We start from the raw sequence: 19,074 nt of genomic DNA on the forward strand, positions 1-19,074 counted from the left end.
TATTCGGTCGTCGTTCCCAATGTGACTAGCCCCGGCATTTGGCCATGCGTACTTCTAATCAAGTCCGCAACTCAAAGACCTACTATCGGTCGAGGAGCCCTGACGAGGCTTAGCATGCGCTTCTATTTGAGGCTACAAGAGACAAGATGACGTGTCATAATTGTGAGCGAGATATCGCGTTCAGAAGGTCATCGACAGGACAAGAAGAAAAACATTAGTAAGAGGTAGGCGTGGAATGAACAGTCCTCAAGATGATCAAGTCATGGTCCATTTTATAGACCTTGAAGAAGCAGATAAATATATCAGATCGCTGCAATACTCAGCGGTACTCAAGGGCAGTGGACAAATGATGAGCAATCGGGATGTGGTCCACTACCCGCGTCCCACGCGCTTGGCCCCTGTTATCCCGGGCGGCCGCATTGTGGGCGACATGCTATAATGCTGGACCTGGTATCTGAAAGCTCGGTCGGTTGAAAATACGCGGAAACCGTTAGTTGCGTCTAAGATCTGAAAATAATTTCATCCTTCAACAATTCCCAGCGCGGCCAAGAACATATGCAAATTCGTCTAGCTGAAGCCCTGCAGCCAGCCACTAGTGCATTTCATTACCGCAAGAGAGAATGAAAGAGCCCAGCAAGCCTGAGGAGCATCGTTGTTTATCTTTACGAGATCATGGTATCTCCAACGTCAGAATCGATAAATGCTTCATTACATAAGAAACCCCCGAGCTCAACATATACACGTCGAGGCGGCCATCAAAGTCTCTGAAACCTTTGCCATCGTCTCGTTCACCTCTTGGTACAAGGTGAAGTCTACTTTATATGCTCTCTATATGTATCCAATGTTCAGAACAAGGTGTAATGTCATCTAACATACACTGAATGAGATGTTTGTGATACGCAGTCTTGAATTTATAGATCCTTTCGACAGTAAGGTAAATGGTCAGTCTGTTTTAGCTAAGTTATTATCTTATGGCTAAGGGTCCCTTCCCCTAAAACCTCCTCCATCCTCTCCGGTTCTTTATGCTATAACAACTACCCTTACGTGATACCAGTGAATGCCTGATTGCACCTGTTCTCTGCCGGCTATTGTTGCCTTTCGTCTCCCTCTCCAGTGTCAGGGGATATTCTGCTGGCGCTAAGGTGGCATCGCTACTGTGATATGTAGAGACGTGCATGCACAAGTGGCAGATCGCACGTTTCGGCCCAGAAAAGAATCACCCAAAAGCCACCGGGCCGGTCAGGACGGCAAGGTCCATGACTTTAAAAGTCATCAGACGAAGATGGGTTCACCTTTTCAATGCAAGAGTCAACTAATTTCTTAAGAGCAGGAGGGTTAGCCCCAGAAATATTATCAACTCGCTCTGCATTTTCCATAACGAAGAACTCAGAAATTGCGCGAATTCCGAGTTCGGCATCAAGGGCTGGAATTTCGTCGGTATCGAACTGGGCAAAAACCAGTTTCTCGGGGTCATAACTCGAGTTGTTCATAAGCTTCTCAACGAATGGTTTGATGCTTTGACAAGGACTGCACCATGTTGCCGTTGCAAAATGGATGACGAAACGGTGTCTTTGAGTAAGGTCGTGGAACTCAGACTGACTGTGGATCGTGGTGATGGTCATCTTGATAGTAGTAATGTCAGATTGGAAAATGGCAGTAGGCGATTGAACAACTTCAAGGAGATATGAGGGCAATGGGAAAACGTTTGTGGATTCAAGGGGAATTTAAATCCCGTTGCGGCGACGCTCAGGCTGTGAAAGAGCTGATGGGGTGGCAGTGCTGCATGAGACTATTGATTTGGTTACAGTCTGCATCCAATCGAATGTTGAAATTGCTATAGCTCAAAAGCCGACAGGGTCTTTCAGCTGAGTTGATGTATTGTATACTAACTCCTTTGAGTAAACTGCTTATCTGCAATACCATGCTAAAGTGATATTTTAGTTCCTATTGCATGACATATTGGCCTATGACCCCGCATGACTGCCGCACAACCCTTGTATCCGCCAACTGACATTCGTCCATTAGATCAATATTCTGCTAACAGAAGGCGTGCATCACCTCAAATACAACCTGCTAATGCAGTAACAGTTTGAAATGTAAAATACCAAGGAGAACAGCCTCGGTTGAGTCTCAGCACATTGCACGTCAAGATTCATGGAGCGAATGGTGTCGGCAGAATTGAGAAGTCCCAGATGAGGACTTCATGAAGAAGTCAGGCTGTGGTAGGGTCAAGGTTTTAAAAGAGGCTTCAGCCTCTAGGTCCCAAAGGTAAAAGACACCAATAAACACACACGGGCAAAATACTCGTCACCCTCACTACAGGCCCAGTGCACAGGGTTTGCGAGTGCTCATCTGTTTCCGCAAGCTCAAAAGAAAAGGACCAAATGGACTATTGAAAAGTTCCTGTAAGCAAGAAACCTCTTGAGTAGACTAATTCGCACAGCACGTTCCCTGTATTTTGAGTTGATAGACCCCACCGCTGATCTTGATCACTGGTCTCGTACGAAGCCTGAATGTAGTTTCTAGGTACTGCTTAAATGGGAATCTTAAGATAAAGAAAGGTCTCTGAGTGAGGGTAAGCATATCGGAAGTTTGGCGTATAAAATCGAGTTCACATCAAACTGGTGGTGCTTTGGTTGACGCTTAGCCACAAGAAGGTCTTAGGACAGCTAAAGAGAATCAATGGCTGCTTCAATATACCCAGGACGCATACAACACCCTATATAGGATCGCGTGCGTTCCATCTGATCAATTCTCACTTGCTGCTATAATGCTTTTTGTGACAAGGTCATCTCTAGTCCCTACCCAATTGCCTTACTGTAGTCTATGCAGGCCGGCATATCTTGGTTTATGATCATGACCATTTCTGCACTTAACCTTCGAGGTATTTTATACACATTGATCAGGTAGATATGTATCTTGCACTTCACGTCAACACACATTAATATCGGGTGGGAACATTACAATCCAATAGGGTTTAGTATATCAAGCTCAACAGTTGAGTCATTGAAGGTCAAGCCTAACTAATGTATATTTGTTCCATGATCCTTCCGGCCTTTGTTAAATGAAAGAGTATTAAAATATATCATATGAAATAAAAACATTATCAAGATATGTATGTAGCATGCTTTATATATACTAGCTATAGCTATCTGTTTACAGTAGCTTAGACTTCTTGAACATCAAGTACCATTGGTGTCCAGTTGTTAGGCGTAGTCTCATAGATCGCGATAGACGCATCACTAGTCTCACTAGCCAAGGCTACAATCTGATTGTAAGCGCTCTCTTGGCCAGGTGAGGTTACACAGGTGTAGTCTCCGTCGAAGGTGCACACAGTCTTGGGAGCTGTACACGAGAGCTGACCGTTCACAATTTGACAGGACAAATAGCCGTACATGCTGTTAGGGCCCGGGTTACGATCATCATTACAGGTAGAAATGGATGCTGCTCCACCGTTCTGTTGCACAAAGAGATAGTAGGCGCATAAATAATTTCCACTGGCTGCGTCCTTGATATGGTCGGTGCCGGGCTCGATGACCCATGTTCTGGGGCTGTAGGGTGGATTTAGGGGGTTAAATGAGGGATTGAACTTTGGGTAGCTCCCCTGGTAACCATCAGCCTGGAGGACATCGCCAGTTAGAGGAGCACTTCCAGCGAGGATGCTAAAGGTTGGGGCGGCGACAGCAGTGGTAGTGGTGGCAGCCTTGGTGGTGCTCTCGGCCTCTGAAGTCGTGGTGATGCCTCCTGTGGTCGTCGGCTGAGATGAAACCGATGACGCAGTGGTGCTTTCATGTTCGTGTTCAGAGGCAGCAGTCGTGGTTTTGGTTTGAGCGATGGTACTGCTATCAGCTTCAGACGTTGTGGTAGTGATGTAATCAATGGCAGTTGTCTTGGATGAGTCTGACGTCGCAATAGTAGTCTCAGTAGCGATGGTGGTTGGAGTAGGCTCGGTAGTAGTGAGCGTGACCGTGGATGCATCTGAAGCTGCAGAAGAATTTCTCGTTTAATCGTTGTTCTATGAGCAAGGATCACTTGGCGTACACACCTGATGTTCTTGGCTTGCAAGGACCTGCAACAGCAGACCCAGCCATCAAAATGCTGATGGCCAACAGAATATTAGAATGCATTGCGATCTGGTAAGGAGTGACTGAGGTGAGATATAATCAGCGAGAGATAATAACAGGAAAAAAGGAAAAGGAAAGAAGTGAGGATTAGCATAGCTTTTATTACATTGAGGCTACTGGTCAAGTGGAGCTCAACTCATTTCCAACAACTAATAGTGTCTTTGCTAAAGCTAAGCCTATACCTGTGCCAGAATGTAATTGGACCACTGAGTGTTCCGCATCGTTAATGCCATCGATAGCGCGATGACCTTAAGATAGCATAAAGACCCACCCACCTTGATTGTGTTGTGTTTGCCAATCTAGGGTAGTGCGGAGAGAATCAGACTGATGTATATGTTATTGGGCACTTTTGTATTTACTACTTTCTGTTGCTAGCGTAGTGGATGTTGTAGTATGAGGTCAGCCATAATGAAGCTTAGGTACAGAAAACCCGTTTGTAAGCTCGTTCAAGAGCCTTTTTCTGATCTTACTTTAACGATTGGAAGCTCATACGCCTTTTCCACTAAAGGACGTTTGAGTCATTGGAGCCGCAAAGTCTATCTGATCGACAATGGCTGACCGACTGTTCTGATAAGTCGTAGAGAGCTCGTAAGACAGTATATTCATGTTCAACAGGCTTGTTAGCTCTCGACCTCGGCTGTGAATATTGACTTCTGGGCTGTGGCTTACCGCTTACTAGAAATATATATAAATAATCAACAGAACTCTTAGAGTTTAATAGAATTTAGTACATTAAGCTTAAGTTTTAAGTAGTTAACAGTCAAGCCTAACTCGTGTACTTGCTCCTCAAGCCTCCCTGCCCCTTTTTACTTCCTTCGGATCTTCGATGCGGCCTTCAAGGGATCCAGAATCCAGTCTTGATCCAAATCACTTGGACTATCATCCTGTGAAGTGAACCACGCGATTTCGAATCCCAAGACCTTGGAGTCCTTGGGGAACACGAATTTGGATATCTTGTCAGCATCTGCATTTCCGATATAGAACGTGTCAGACTCGGAAACGATAACCCGGTGTCCTTTTTTAAGGATCTTTGAAGTGGTACCCTTATGCCAGGTTTGAATGATCCAGTCTTTTGCCAAGGTGATGCTTTTTTCAGAGTCGGTAAGAGGATCATCCCATAAGATGACCGATTTCTTGGGAGTGAGTGTCTTGAGCCAGTTCAAAAAATTATTGAATAACTTATTGTCGTCCTTGGTGTTCCACATGTACGCGACTTCATCGCCGCCAAAGTGATGGTAAGGTGAGCCGAAATACCCATCGACGGTAGCTACCAAGTTGGTGATATTATCATACACTGCTTTGTTGTTCGTTCTGATGTCGAGTTGGGCGTCTGGCTTTGTCAAGCTTGCCTTGCCTACAACTAAATTCTTTTTCCATATTCCCCTAGCAAAATGCCGTTAGTAACGTTGAAGCGGGGGTATCGTATGACGTACCAGATATCGCTGTGACCAGGCATGTCTGTCTCCGGATACACTATAATCCCAAGGTTCTCTGCATAAGAGACGATGTTCTGAATGTCGGTAGGCGTATAGAACATGTGAGTCTGGCTGTACTTGACACTGGCGTTCGTCAAGCCCTCGCCCCCAGGCCAAAGCAGAGGAAAGCTTTCCGCATCGTAGATATGCCAGTGAAAGACATTGAAGTTGTATTGGTGGAGCAAGGTCAACAAGTGAAGAATGGCCTTGACAGGGAAGAACTTTCGCCCCGTATCCAGCATAAAGCCTCTATGGGGATAGAGACTGGAGGCCATCTTTGCAGTCTTGAAATGGATGAGTTGAGGAGGTGCTCGAGTTATTTTTCGTATTGCTGCTGCAGCTTATTTATAGGGCTTATGAGCTGACCGGAATTCGGCAAGGCAAGGCAGAATGTGGCGGGAGGAGAAAGGCTTTTCCGATGCAGCTAAGGCCACAAGCTTTATAATAGTCGCATAACCCGGCTGGACTACAGGACCGGCAATCGAGCCTGTAAGTTACAAAGAGTAAGTGTACGGTGTGAATTGAGGTCTAGTGATTTGCTTGGCATTTTTCTGGTCCATTTACGCTTTATATAAAGGTCCAAAATGTCCGGCTTAAGGCTGTGAAAAAGGACCTTTGTCTTGTAGGATGCCTCCCGAAGGAATGTGGCTTGGATCGCTGATGACATATAAGCTTAAAAGGGTAAGGCTCAAGGGGGCTTAGCATATTCTCGGACTCGCTCGTGGTCTAGGTACTCACTATGATGAGCCCACATACCAGGAATAAATCCTGCAGGCTTTGGGACTAGAATGGTCCGATTCACTAGCTGGCGCTAAGTTACTGAGGTTCATCACTACGTCTAGTCTCGAAGCAATAAGTATTATATATGCTAAATGAGAGACAGAAATGCAAAAGAGCGGTAAGTATGTATATTACAGTGTTTACTACGGCACTGATCGCAGCGAGCTTTACTGCCATCTTCATTACTGCCCTTTAACTAGAGCCAATACGAAACCATTGAAGATAGGCGTGGGTAACATGGGGTGACACGCCACATTGGGCATCAGTGCAGCTTTGACTCTATGATCCTTTCCAATATGCGTCAAGATAGAATCCGCTCCAGGCTTCACCTCGCCATTCTTGAACATCGCCGGCACCACGTCGTCGAAAAAGACACATCCTCCAGGCCGGGTCAATTTAACAGCCCAGTCGAAATGCTCAATATGATCCTCAAATTCAGCATCAATAAAGACCAAATCAAATTGTCGTTTCTCCTCTGCCAGCTTGGGTAGGATGTCAAGCGCAGCTCCGAGTATAACGTCCACGTCAAGTCCTGCGACGTTTTCAAGTGCGACGTCGCGGTGCTTAGGATCGATCTCAATGCTTGTCACTTTGGCGCCGCCTTGTGCAAAGCATATAGCTGAGTATCCACCAAGTGTGCCGATTTCTAGCACCGACTTGGCGCCCATGAGTTGAGTAAGGATAGTTAGATGCTGGCCAGACATTGGGGTGACGCTGATGGGAGGAAGGCCCTTGGCGGTTGAGTTGGCGAGGGCTTGTTCTAATTTGGAGTTGGGAGAAAGGAGGGCATCATTGGCAAGAGTGTCCAAAATCGGAGCCTGGCGGAAATTGTCGAAATTGGCAGCAGCCGCTATAGCGTTAAAGTCAATGTCGGGCATGGCGATGGCTATGAAATGATTTGGTAGCAAGGTGTGTTGACTTTGGAATTGAAAGAAAGTAATGCTGCTGTTTTTCTGTAATATTCACATCATTTAGACACTGAGCATTCCTATATATACCAAATCTGATAACTAAATCTTTGAGTCGGATCCGAGATGTCCAATCTCCACGGACCGGACCGGACCGGACCTAGTCAGGATTTCGTGGCTGTGATTCGTTCTATTTCTTGCCCGATGATCTACCGTGCGCTGACGGATGTCTCGGATCCGTTGGTCCGACCAACTGAATGCAGATACATTCACAATGGCACCAAGCTCCCAGAGAAATGCATGTCTCTCATGTCGCCAGAGAAAGCTCAAGTGCGATCGGCAACAGCCATGCGCGAATTGCGTTGCTCGGTCGGTTGAGTGTACCGAGCAAGACTTGCCTCCTAGCCGAGCAGTCAAGAGACCGTTGCCTCAAGACTCAGACTCTTCAACACTGTCAAGCATACTCTCGAGGTTAGACCAGATTAAGAATTACCTCAGCCCCAGCAAGAGAAGCAAGAATGTCTCTATATCGACCCCGATCGGCGACCAGCTGAATGCCATTCGCTTCAACGTGCCCGGCGTCTCGCAAAACCAAGACCCCGCTTCCAATGACGTTGTTGAGTCGATGCCTCCTGAGGATCAAATGCAAGCCACCAAGTACTCGGTCAATGACAGCTTCTTGGTAAGTCTTGCAACCATCACTGAGCATAATCATCTTTATGCTGACAGCGTCAAGTATCGCGCGCTCACGCACGAGCTTAGTATATCCATCTCAGCAGATTACAGATGTCAGAAATTGATCGAACCTCGCCACATACAACTCCCTCCCAAGTGGGAGACAATGCGACTGTTTCAAGTATACTTTAAATACTTGGGCCACATCCAGAGCATCATCTACCGGCCTCACGCCGACACTCTCATAAATAATGCATATGACCAGATCGTCAACGTCTCTGCAACGACTGCACCTCGAGGACTCGCCTTGATATTATCCGTCATAGCACTGGCGGCAATCCTCGAGCCCATAGATGGGAATTCGGCCACAGCTATTCCGACACTCAAGGAAAGGCTAGCGCTATTCGCCGCCTACATTCGAATGGCGATGGACTGCCTGGAGCAGCATCGTCGACGAGCAGATCACACTCTCGAAAACGTCCAGGCCTTGATCCTTCTTGGCTTTGGCATCCATCATACCGAGACCTTCTCTCCTCGGTATCGCGTCTTGATCGCTGAAGCTATCGCGGTTTCTCATAGCCTTGGGCTCCATGTTGTTGACCGAGTATCTGCAAGACCGGGCCAGTCCAGGGTTGATGCGGACCCAATAACACAAGAGATAAAGAGAAGGGTTTGGTGGTATCTTGTAGCAACTGATTGGGCATCTTCAAAGGCAGAAGGTGAGTATCTGTGATTAAAGACAATGCTGTCGTGCTGACTTGACCCAGGAACATCTGGAGCTACCTACCTCATCCAACCAAACCTCATCAGTACCAACCTTCCAAGACATATTAACGATGCCGACCTCAGTAGCTCTGATAAAAAAGAGAGGCCTCTCTCAGAGCCAACCACTATGTCCTATAATCTCCAACGCATCAAAGTCGCCGAGGTAGTTCGCTGCATTTCCGATCTGATGCCACATGATCCACGTGAAGCATCATGCGAGCTGATACTTTCGCTCGATGCAAAGCTTGAGTCGCTACTACACGAACTCCCGGAATTCTTCAAGATGGACAGGTCAGAATCTGAGGAGACCAAACAGATTGACCAAAAGTACCCACATACCCCAATGCAGCGACTCTTGATCAACCTCCTTATCAACATTTTCCGCTGCGGACTACATTTTCCGTATCTTCCTGGACGTCTCAATAAGGCTCTGCACGCTTTCTCACGACAGGCTGGATTGAAAGCTGCTCGAGCTGTCCTGTCTTCACAGCGAGGCATGAGCATGACAGATTTGCTGTACTCTGCAGATTTCATGAAAATCCAGGGCACCATCTTCCACATGTTCATCGGGGCACTTGTTCTGACTACGGATATATGCTGCAATCGGGATGGCCAGACGCAGTTAACCGAGCTGATGGAGGTTCTGAAGAAGCTGGACAATGTCAAAGATCATTCCAAGATGGCTGCCAAGTTACTAGATATCTTGACGCAGCTGCTAGTATCGTATGGAGTCTGGTCACCACCTACAACGATCTCGACATATACTGAAGATGCTACGCCTATCGACTTCGGTTTATCGGGATCTAAGGCCCAAGAGCTCGATCAGCTCGATATGCCCTTGCCTTTTGATGAGTTGTGGGAGACATACATTGGGAACCCTGGTGGCTTGGACATGCTAGATATTTTGGAAGCCTAAGATAAGTGAACTCGACACGAATCTGGAAGATAACAACAAATACGTTTACTACATAGTAGGACTCTGCTTGTCAAAGTCCATCTCTATGTTCAATAAATCTACAGTACATAGGTGCTGTCCAGCGCCGAGCTGCCTTGCCCCAATATTGCATAGGGGCAGTTGTCATGAAGAAGACGAAAGACAGCAGGCCAATGATAGTGAAAACCCACGTCAGAGATTGACTGTCCATCCAGATACTCGCGCAGAAGGTGAACACAAGGGCGATGCTATTGTTGATCACAGCCACACCTACCATTCCCTCCAAGATCATATCCGGGTAGCAGTCGGCAAGATAGCTCATGCCTTGACATTTTGGTTAGTAGAAGAAATCTAATTGTATAAGAAGGGAGTTGTCACTTACCAATATCTCCAGCACATCCCCAGCCGAAACCTATGAAGCCCAGACCGATATAAGCGGCCCAAAGCTTGGGAAACAGCCACCCCTGATCAGATCCAATGCCAAAAATAATAAGACCAACAGGGTTGATTATGGCTGCCGGATACATCAACCATAGTCGGTCTTCAGCTTCGCTTATGCCACCTCGGCGCCGTGCCATCCACTCGACGAATTTATCCGAGAACCAACCTCCATAGAAGCAGCCAATAACAGCACCAATGAGGGTAGGTATGTTCATCAACGCTACCGAGGTATCGCCGTAGTTCCATGGGGCATCGTAATAGTTATCCTCCTCGACAGTCAGGTAAAAGGTCAGCCACGCATCTTGTGCACCCCATTGCAGCCCAGCATAGAGAACAGCAGGGAAGGTAAAGACTCGGAATGTTCCAAGAAGCGAGGAAAAGTATTGCTTGAAGCCAAAGCCTATGAGCGTTGGCGACGGCGTCACTAGCGCAATTTGCTGCCAGTATGTCTTGGGCAAGTCCTGAAACAAGTTCACCTGCTCACCTCTTTCTGATACATTGTCGCTTCCAAAGTTGGTTTTCTCCATCTTGGGAGCCTCTTCGTTTGCATTGGATAGTCTAATACCTTCGAGAGTAGCTCTGCGGCAAAAGCTTGTCTCCTCAAAGCCAAAAAGAAAGACAACAAAGGTTACCACGCTGATGATGGCAGCAAGCCACCCAATCCAGCTCCAGCCGAGCTTACTATCGGTGATAAGGCCAGCAAACAGCGGACCAAGAAAAGTCCCAACACTGGTGGCGAGAATATAAAGGCCCAGAACCATACCGCGTTGATGACTGTAAAACAGCTCCGAGAGCGACAGCTGTGCAGCAGCCTCGGCACATGACTCAGAGGCACCGACAAAGAGCTGGCTCCAAATAGCATCAGCAGAGTGTGACGTCTTGGCGAACCATATACTCCCAGCAATGGACGAAAGGAGGCAGAGAAGATATGTGCTGCGGCGGCCGTACAAGGCGGGCAGTGGGGAGAGAAGAAGTGTCGTGTAACCGATGCCGGCGAATAAGACACCGGCACCTGTGTTCTCAGTGCTGTCGCTGATGCCTTTCGCCAGCAGCGCATCTGAAGCACTGCCGGCGGAATTGCTGGTGGCCGCAGTCAAACCCACGATGAAGAGCACGAGGAATGCATGCCAGTATTTGCGCCATGGCGACCAATTCAGAGGATCGTTGGGGGAGTTGGTCGGTTGGGGGTTAAGCGTAAGGTGTCCCTCGGAGCCGAGAATGCGTTGCGTTCCAATAATATCAAGGTCGGTCGCTTGAGACTGCATGTTGTTTATTTGGCTGGAATATAACAAGAAAGATTAGAGTTGTGACGAGCACGATGTTGGCTTCAGCATGATTATCAGATAGGCCATGAAGGCCGTTGATTTATTATATCGGAGACGGCGCAATACACCCCGGAATGTTCATATCTTCGGAAGTTCGGGACAACTAACGCCTCATTGGTTTAGACCGTGATGCCTCCAGGAGTAGTGTTTCTCTTCGTCGATAGGTAGCAATCAATGGAAAATGACAATGTGTGGCTCCTTTGGGTTAGTATAAGCCGGTAATACCGTATGGACGGAAAACATGCCTCATCGGGCCTGACAGGCTAATAGTGATAACAGTCAGCCGCTGACTGTTATCACCATCTCGGGACTCGGCATGGAGATTCATCAGATTTCCCCGCAAACTTACCTGATAACGATTAAACTAACAGGACCTCGTCTCCATTGACTGTCCTCTTATGGCTTAGCTCTACGATCATCTTGATAAGGGCATTCATGTAAATGACGCGGCTGCCACTTAGCCGAACCTTGGTCCCTAATGATGCCCCCTCTCCCCAGTCACTGTTACAATGATTTAAGAGCCCCTTTGATATCGCATGGGGTAGATACTTGGATAACGGCAAACACAAAGCACCCCAGTCCAAACCTGACCCCAAACCCAAGTTATCTTACTATCAAACACTATCCAAAACGTCCAACATGGCTACTACCCTTATACCCAGCGCCTTGGAAAAACCAAGCAATTGCGGCTCCAATTATGAAAGCCTGCTCAAACATTCTGTCATTATTGGCGCTGACGAGAAGGCTCGAATGCGGGGAGATAACCCTCTCCCAAGCGTAGAGCCACCGAAGAAGGTGATTGTAGTCGGCGCTGGAATTTCTGGGCTCCGAGCTGCTTCAGTCCTGCGCCGCCATGGCCTCGATGTTGTAATCGTCGAGTCCCGTGACCGTATTGGCGGCCGCATCTGCGCAAGCAGCCAGCCCGGCAAGACGCGTGATCTCGGTACGTGCTAGTCCAACAACACATGTGGTTAACAGTAAGCTGCAGACCTCAGAACTTGGGCTGTGTGCCGTCCTATCACACCTGCATGTCCAATGCCGGTGTAGGTATGTCAACACATACGTTCCTTCTAAGGGTACAACTTGTCATCATCGTTAGACACGCTAACATATGCTTTTTTCTTCTCTATAAAGGTGCCGCTTGGATGCATGAGACGTCGCAAAACAAATTGACCAAGTTGATCCCGAAGCTGGGAGTCGACTATTACTACGATGACGGGGCTCCTTTGTACTACACACCTTACGGTAAAGCCGGCGCTCAATTCAAAGCCAAGAAAGTGGCGGACGAATTCGCCGACTACTGTGAGTGGTTTTATAAGAACAATCCGGATGCTGAGGACAAAAGCGTCGACGAGTTAGTAAGATCATTTGTGAAGAAGCACGATCTCATCACTGAAGATGAGCGTCTCTGGGCGCCACAAGCTACGAGAGAGGTCAGTAAACCTCTATGGAAAGGCGTTTGTCTTCTATGGCCCCACCACAAGTATCGACGAGCACAAGCTAACGTTGATACAGATAGAGCTCTGGATAGGCACAAGTACGTCTGCAGCATCGTCCAAGCATCTCAGCTATTTTGTTACGGAGCGTAACCTCTACGTTCTACATGGTGGCTATCAGAAGATTGTTGGGTGGACAGCTGAGTCAATACTCGACTCTATTCGACTAAATCACCATGTCAGCCATGTTCAGTGGAGCGAGAATGGTGGCTCACGTGCCGTCGTCACCTGTCAGAACGCCCAAGGCAAGGAAGAGCGTTTGGTGGCCGATGCGGTCGTGGTAACAGTGCCCTTGGGCGTCCTACGTCGTCAGTTAATTTCATTCACGCCCTCTCTTCCAGGTGATATAAGTGAGGGGATCAGCCGTTTCAGTTATGGTGCCCTTGGCAAAGTATTCTTTGAGTTTGCCGAGGTCTTTTGGACCAAGGACCATGACCAGCTTATTTACTACCCGGCACCCCCTGAACATCAAGAAGAGGGGCTTGTTACAGATGGTATCCTAGCCCATCCTACTGTCACCGTTAACACCTGGCTCATGTCGGGGAGAAAGGAGCTATGTGTCCAGGTCGCCGAGCCTTTGACGCAGCGGGTCGAAGCCATGAGTAATGAGGAACTGTATAGCTTCTTCCGGCCTCTATTCAATCTTTACCGCACTGAACCATACAAGGCCCTACCTCAGCTTGTGAGTATCGAGTGCACAAAATGGACTCAGGATCCATTGGCTGGCTTTGGAACATACTCGGCCGATAAGGTCGGTGATGAACCCAGCCTATTCACTGACGCCTTGACGAATCACAAATATAGCCGTCTGCAGTTTGCCGGCGAGCACTGTACTTTGGTTGCTAATGGATGCGTTCATGGAGCGTTTGCTACTGGTGAGACAGCTGCGACTAACTTGCTGAGTTCATTTGGAATTAAGTATGATGGCGGCGACCTTGTTAGTCTTATAAATAACTCAAATTAGGGCATATTTTAAGAAAGAAAAAACCATAGAAACCTGAGGATAATAAGACCTTATACTTAGCTATTGATTAAGAGAATCTTATTATTACTCCCAAGCCTTGAAGTAGTGCATCTCGCTTATGTCAGACTCTAATTAATTTTTACTGCTAACACCAGCGGATTCTAGCAGTTGTGACTCGTCTTTAGCCTATCAGCTGATGTTGTTGGTAGGTTGTTATATCCAAGCCTGATCTGCTATCTCGACCTCCAAGGAACCTGACAACGCGTCTGAACTTTCTCCAATCCCTCTCTACATTTCTCAATTACCCATATGCGAAGCCGCAACTAAGATTGCCAGTCCTCCTGTGGCTTTAGACGCCATGACGGTGCGTCTTGCAGAACATTCCTACTGGCATAGCATTGATAAACCCCCGCCATCGTCTCGGGATCTTGCGCGGTGCGATGTAGAGGCACTCAAGACAGAGGTCACATGTATCGCTTGTCAGAAGCCCAGATCGATCAGATGTTCTGGGTGCTACGACGCCAAGTACTACTCAGCTGACTGCCAACACAGTGATTGGAATATGCACAGACTGGTGTGTGCTGGAAGCTATCAACTTTTTGTAGAGAGCCACGACCATCGAAGGACCATTTCAGGGTCATGAAATTCCCTTATCAAGCATCAAGTCCTGACTTCTGTTGGGGAGTTTTCAAGAAACACCAGTATGACGCTCATGAACTCGAGATCATGCATTCGACTATCGACGGTCAGGAGGCAGCGACCAATGGACAATATCAAGGTACAGGTAAATATAAACTGATTGTTTAGTACTATGCCCTTATTCGGGATACTGCTACGCAAGGGAAACACTCTCGGGCACACGGTTAAAACTGTTTCCTAAGGGTGTTCTAAGGAATTCAAAGGCCAGCTCCTGGTCCACAATTTGATAGTCTGAGCCCTACTTGAGAATCATCATCAGAAGCGCACTGCCATCCTGTAACTTTATACTTTAGGCTGCTAGATATTTATACTAGTTCTTATAAAAGGGAATTGTACCCTGAAGGATTTTAGGGTTATAGGTGCTAACAGCGTCTATTAGGATAAGTCTTGCTTTCTTAATTATTGTGAGATTAACGTATAGCTTTATAGGCTGGTGAACCAGACTCTAGACAGCAGGGTCTGCCGATAATCAGGCAAAAATAAAATCATTTAGAGGCTCTTTAACTAGTACAGCGTATAGCTAATATTTCAGGATTAGCGATATCCAAAATGAGGCCTTCTTCCTACAGGTTCTTATTGGCTTAAATACGGAAAGATCAACCAACACTTAAAGCAGCATGTTAGCCCGTGTCTGCAATCCAGTGTACATCTGAAGCTTATCACAATGCATTAGCGGGCGGCATGGGTCCGCATTAGGATTCCTTTCGTCAAGGTCCCTGTCTCTATGCATGCTACGTAGCGGGGCTTGCATCCAACGAATTGCTTCCACTGACTGCCCTGTTGGAGAACTGGAATGTCTCGATATCCGGAGTCCACAACGCTAACGGCTGAGACATGCTTTGGGGGAGCCCTTCCTATGCATGTGTGAACTGTCAAATGCGGCTGAAGACATATTACATCATTCAGCATTGTCTAGCGCGCTACGCTCTTATCAAATGGCATAAGTTAAAAAACACCCAAGCAGTTAACCAGTTCCTAGTACTCTCGAGAAACTCACTTGACACGCTTTGAATTTCGTCTCACTGTATCAGACATGTCTGACGCCGCACCTCCTTACGACTCTTCTGGCTCGCCTCCAGCCTATGAGGAGATCGAAAAGAAACTCAATGAATTGATCGGCCCTAATCCAACCGTTGAGAAAGTCCTTAAAGCAGCTAAAAGTGTCTCGCCTAAGGAAGCAGAGATCCTTGTCCAAAACTCCAAGGCCAAGTTCCCGCTCAAGACTGAGAGGCAAAAGGAAGATTTTGCACTCGGCATTGCTAGCGCCACGTCTTCCGATGATTTCAAGCCGCAGATCACCTCCGCTTCATCGTCTGCCTCGAGGGCAGCAAACGAAGTTGCTCGTATCTTCCAAAAGCTACATCTGAAGATCTTGGAGGTGGATAGAGTGCATGAGTCTGGATTTGCTAAAGTCCTTCTTAAGCACAAAGACGTGGGTTTTAAAGCATGTTGTTCTATGTTGAAAGCTCTAACCTGATGTTGATTAGACGTATATGCAACTTCTTATAGACAGTCGAAAGACAGCAATGAGAATCGCACAGCACGGAAAAATTAAGTTACACTACCAGACTCAGTGGATGGGAGCTACGCGCTAATACCATCTAGGTTTCGATGACATTGTCATAAAGTTTTGTGCCGATAAAAGCATATCCATCCCAGATCGCGAAAACAAGATTCAGGAATTTATAGACGTAAGATTACTATTATCTGGAATTATTTAGCACAAGACTGATGACCAGATGAAGACTGCCGAAGGGTTCAAGAAGGACTCTTCTCTACTCGACAGCCGATTCCAAGATCTTATCACGGATTTCTCGACGTTCGTGGATGGATTCTCCGAATGGGCGAAGGATAAGGAGAAAGAGTTGAGCGATAAGATTAAAAAGGTTGAGGAGGAGATCAAGGCCTTGAAGAAGAAACTTGTCGACCTCAAGATTGCCCGAGATGTGTTTGCCCTTATCGGGGCCAGCATTTTGCCTATACTTGCTATCCTTTTAGAGGTTTTTAAACCAGCTGCGATTCCCATTCTGGTAAGTCCTGTATTCCAACTCAACAATCAAGCAACAATTGAACTTATATCTACAGATTGCAGGTCTCATTGCTGCTGGTGTTACCATGGCTATTATTATTGGTCTCTTGGTTGCTATACAATGTGCGTTCCCCACCAGATAGTTTAGCCGTGATTGACTCTAACAAAAGATAGTGATTGAGCACGAGCTTGAAATGAAAGAAGACGAGAAAAAAAAGCTGGAAGATCAGAAAGAACTGATCAGAGCGACAAGAACCGAGCTGGTGACTCTCGGTAGTGAGTCTCTGTTATCCTTCAAACTTTCTGTTAGTGTCCTCTCTGGATACTGGCAACGTTCAGTATTGGATGCTACTGAAATCAAATCTTGGCTTCAAAAAGGAGCCCGGGACGCCGTGAGCATTATCCTCGCATCATCACAGCTTCACAAAATTTGCTAACTAGGCGATGACCAGGAGGAACCGAAGTATATGAAGGACAACTTGAACAACGCAGTGACTGTCTGTAAGTGTTTGTCTTGTAGTAATTCTAGCTATCACTGACTTGGTAGCAGACAGTGTTATGGCGCAGTACATGGAAGAGTATGCCAGAGGGGTCGAATCTCAGGGGAACTAGGTCACAGCAGTTGGAATTATGTGTGTCCACAGTAGCTCTAAGCCGATAATTATTAGCTATCGGTAAATTTTGAGCCGTGTATGCCAATGCAATGGAAATCTCCCCGTATTTTAGACTTTCCACATTGAGTACCAACCATAGCAATCACACCATTCCTAATCAACTATGACTCGGTTAATTTATCACTAGAACTCTCCTACATTTTGGGACGTTGAGTCCTTGTTTTTGTTGCCTCAAAGCTGTCACAAGATTGAGGCCTTCAATGATTTTTCTCCACTGTAGTGAGAAAAGCAATTACCGCCTGGAAAATGCAATTTCGTGGCTAGCTGAGGATATGTCGATCATAACCAAACTGGCCGGCAACAGAGACACGGCACGATTGCCTAAGCTGAATTTGTTTGCGACCGCAGCATAGTGGATGCAAGACAGGATGATCTCATGTTGGGTCGTAGTTGTGGAATTTGCAAGACTTGGTCTTTCGGGCACAGATGATCGCTACCATAAAACTCAACAATGAGACTTCTTTGAATATATGCACACAGAGACACACCAAACCAAACAACATTTATTTTACTTACTGCGGAATAGATTCGACATATTTTTCCTCAACAAATGGCACTCAACTTTTCCTCAAACAAGCTCGTAGAGCTATCGCACCTGTTATGCCAGAATCCCGGGCCTAGAGAATATCTGGTGGCAGGCAGTATGCTATCGAACGTCGAGGATCTAGGGTTTCCACTTCCAAAGAAAATGGCTACGCTTGATTCTTCAGAGGTTGATTCATACATCCTTTCCGTCGCCAAGGCCTTTTGCTCAAAGGATGCAGATCGTTCAATGGAAGAGGCAGCCAAACTGACATGCCAGAATGCAAAGGACATCAACGTTGCATTCATGGGAATCACCATGGCACTTGTTATGTCGGATGGCGAGAGAGGTACGCACAACGCTGATCGCATGGTACCTATTGTTCGAGTAAGTTGCTCCTGCATGCAGGTGATGTGCTGGCACGGCACGGTACGGCACGCTATACTAAGTTAACAGGCATATGCCAAATTTTTATTAGATAGCATGCAGCTGGCTAAAGATGGCGCTCAGCATGGAGAAGGTGAGACATTCGTGCTGCCCAATTCATTCACTGCTTGACTCTAACGCATTATCTTTGCCAGAATTTGATGGTGACGTCGTCGGTGCATGTGCAGATCCAAGTATACCAATCAACAGACGCAAGCTCATCATCAAGGAATACATCACAGTATGTTCAGTATTCAGCAGCAGGAGCCGGAATTCTAACGATTCTTCTATAGCACGCCGAAACCCTCGAGGCAATGTCGAATAACATGCTGGGCCGGCTTAAGAGTATTAGAAACGAATTTTTTGACCTAATCCAAGATGTTCGGCGTTCAAACGGGAAATCCAAATTGACCTACACAGAACAGGAAGTGGATCAAATCGACTGGGTCTGCCTGTCTGCTGGATGTGATCTAGTCACCCGATCTCACTGGGATTTGATCTAGCAGGGTCCTTACCGCCCTTCCTTGCCGTATGTTTAGCCCCCGAAGTCAGCACTATCTACACCCCCTTTAAGCTTCCGTGGAGTCGTTCTATATCTCGGTGAGATTATGGAACACCAGTTGATGATGCTTAGATCGGTGGCCTCATGGCTTTGAACCGTGAAGAGGTTGCAAGCCAAATCCTGTTTGTGAGTACGTCTCGTGAGTCACCCTGATCTCTTCTCGAGTTGTAGTGGGTTCTGAATATACTTATATCCAGACGCCCAACGTACGGCAATGAAAGAGAATACCCAATCTGAGGACCAGGAATCAGGTGGCAATGCCCTCCGTCTTTTG

At 46.9% G+C, this 19,074-nt stretch overlaps 9 protein-coding genes across 9 annotated transcripts; 4 read left to right on the plus strand and 5 right to left on the minus strand.

Moving 5' to 3' along the window:
• Window positions 1-889: 889 nt before the first annotated feature.
• On the minus strand, window positions 890-1,753 carry FVEG_09936 (hypothetical protein). The gene has a single exon (XM_018899011.1). The coding sequence runs from the start codon at window positions 1,620-1,622 to the stop codon at window positions 1,263-1,265; it is 360 nt and encodes a 119-aa protein (XP_018756997.1). The 5' UTR covers window positions 1,623-1,753; the 3' UTR covers window positions 890-1,262.
• A 1,354-nt stretch (window positions 1,754-3,107) lies between these two features.
• On the minus strand, window positions 3,108-4,188 carry FVEG_09935 (hypothetical protein). Its single transcript, XM_018899010.1, has 2 exons — window positions 4,046-4,188; window positions 3,108-3,984 (listed from the first exon to the last, which is right to left on the minus strand). The coding sequence occupies exons 1-2, from the start codon at window positions 4,125-4,127 to the stop codon at window positions 3,167-3,169; spliced, it is 900 nt and encodes a 299-aa protein (XP_018756996.1). The 5' UTR covers window positions 4,128-4,188; the 3' UTR covers window positions 3,108-3,166.
• Window positions 4,189-4,448: 260 nt separating this feature from the next.
• On the minus strand, window positions 4,449-6,156 carry FVEG_09934 (hypothetical protein). Its single transcript, XM_018899009.1, has 2 exons — window positions 5,558-6,156; window positions 4,449-5,507 (listed from the first exon to the last, which is right to left on the minus strand). The coding sequence occupies exons 1-2, from the start codon at window positions 5,872-5,874 to the stop codon at window positions 4,931-4,933; spliced, it is 894 nt and encodes a 297-aa protein (XP_018756995.1). The 5' UTR covers window positions 5,875-6,156; the 3' UTR covers window positions 4,449-4,930.
• Window positions 6,157-6,561: 405 nt separating this feature from the next.
• Window positions 6,562-7,291, minus strand: FVEG_09933 (hypothetical protein; the record flags this gene model as incomplete). Its single annotated transcript, XM_018899008.1, has 1 exon — window positions 6,562-7,291. Exon 1 carries the CDS (start codon window positions 7,255-7,257, stop codon window positions 6,562-6,564), a length of 696 nt encoding a protein of 231 aa, XP_018756994.1. The 5' UTR covers window positions 7,258-7,291.
• Window positions 7,292-7,561: 270 nt separating this feature from the next.
• Window positions 7,562-9,786, plus strand: FVEG_09932 (hypothetical protein; the record flags this gene model as incomplete). The annotated part of the gene is made up of 3 exons (XM_018899007.1): window positions 7,562-7,969; window positions 8,024-8,681; window positions 8,730-9,786. The coding sequence occupies 3 exons, from the start codon at window positions 7,562-7,564 to the stop codon at window positions 9,641-9,643; spliced, it is 1,980 nt and encodes a 659-aa protein (XP_018756993.1). The 3' UTR covers window positions 9,644-9,786.
• On the minus strand, window positions 9,714-11,367 carry FVEG_09931 (hypothetical protein; the record flags this gene model as incomplete). Its single annotated transcript, XM_018899006.1, has 2 exons — window positions 9,714-9,985; window positions 10,044-11,367. The coding sequence occupies 2 exons, from the start codon at window positions 11,365-11,367 to the stop codon at window positions 9,714-9,716; spliced, it is 1,596 nt and encodes a 531-aa protein (XP_018756992.1).
• Window positions 11,368-12,066: 699 nt separating this feature from the next.
• On the plus strand, window positions 12,067-13,887 carry FVEG_09930 (hypothetical protein; the record flags this gene model as incomplete). The annotated part of the gene is made up of 3 exons (XM_018899005.1): window positions 12,067-12,370; window positions 12,562-12,860; window positions 12,943-13,887. The coding sequence occupies 3 exons, from the start codon at window positions 12,067-12,069 to the stop codon at window positions 13,885-13,887; spliced, it is 1,548 nt and encodes a 515-aa protein (XP_018756991.1).
• A 1,732-nt stretch (window positions 13,888-15,619) lies between these two features.
• On the plus strand, window positions 15,620-17,227 carry FVEG_16693 (hypothetical protein; the record flags this gene model as incomplete). The annotated part of the gene is made up of 7 exons (XM_018905934.1): window positions 15,620-16,022; window positions 16,192-16,277; window positions 16,332-16,616; window positions 16,672-16,738; window positions 16,790-17,007; window positions 17,068-17,116; window positions 17,166-17,227. 7 exons carry the CDS (start codon window positions 15,620-15,622, stop codon window positions 17,225-17,227), a joined length of 1,170 nt encoding a protein of 389 aa, XP_018756990.1.
• A 750-nt stretch (window positions 17,228-17,977) lies between these two features.
• Window positions 17,978-18,741, plus strand: FVEG_09927 (hypothetical protein; the record flags this gene model as incomplete). Its single annotated transcript, XM_018899004.1, has 4 exons — window positions 17,978-18,161; window positions 18,291-18,332; window positions 18,394-18,479; window positions 18,532-18,741. 4 exons carry the CDS (start codon window positions 17,978-17,980, stop codon window positions 18,739-18,741), a joined length of 522 nt encoding a protein of 173 aa, XP_018756989.1.
• Between the last annotated feature and the right edge of the window lie 333 nt (window positions 18,742-19,074).

The sequence above is a fragment of the Fusarium verticillioides genome, chromosome 1, assembly GCF_000149555.1.
Source record: "Fusarium verticillioides 7600 chromosome 1, whole genome shotgun sequence".
NCBI lineage: Eukaryota > Fungi > Ascomycota > Sordariomycetes > Hypocreales > Nectriaceae > Fusarium > Fusarium verticillioides.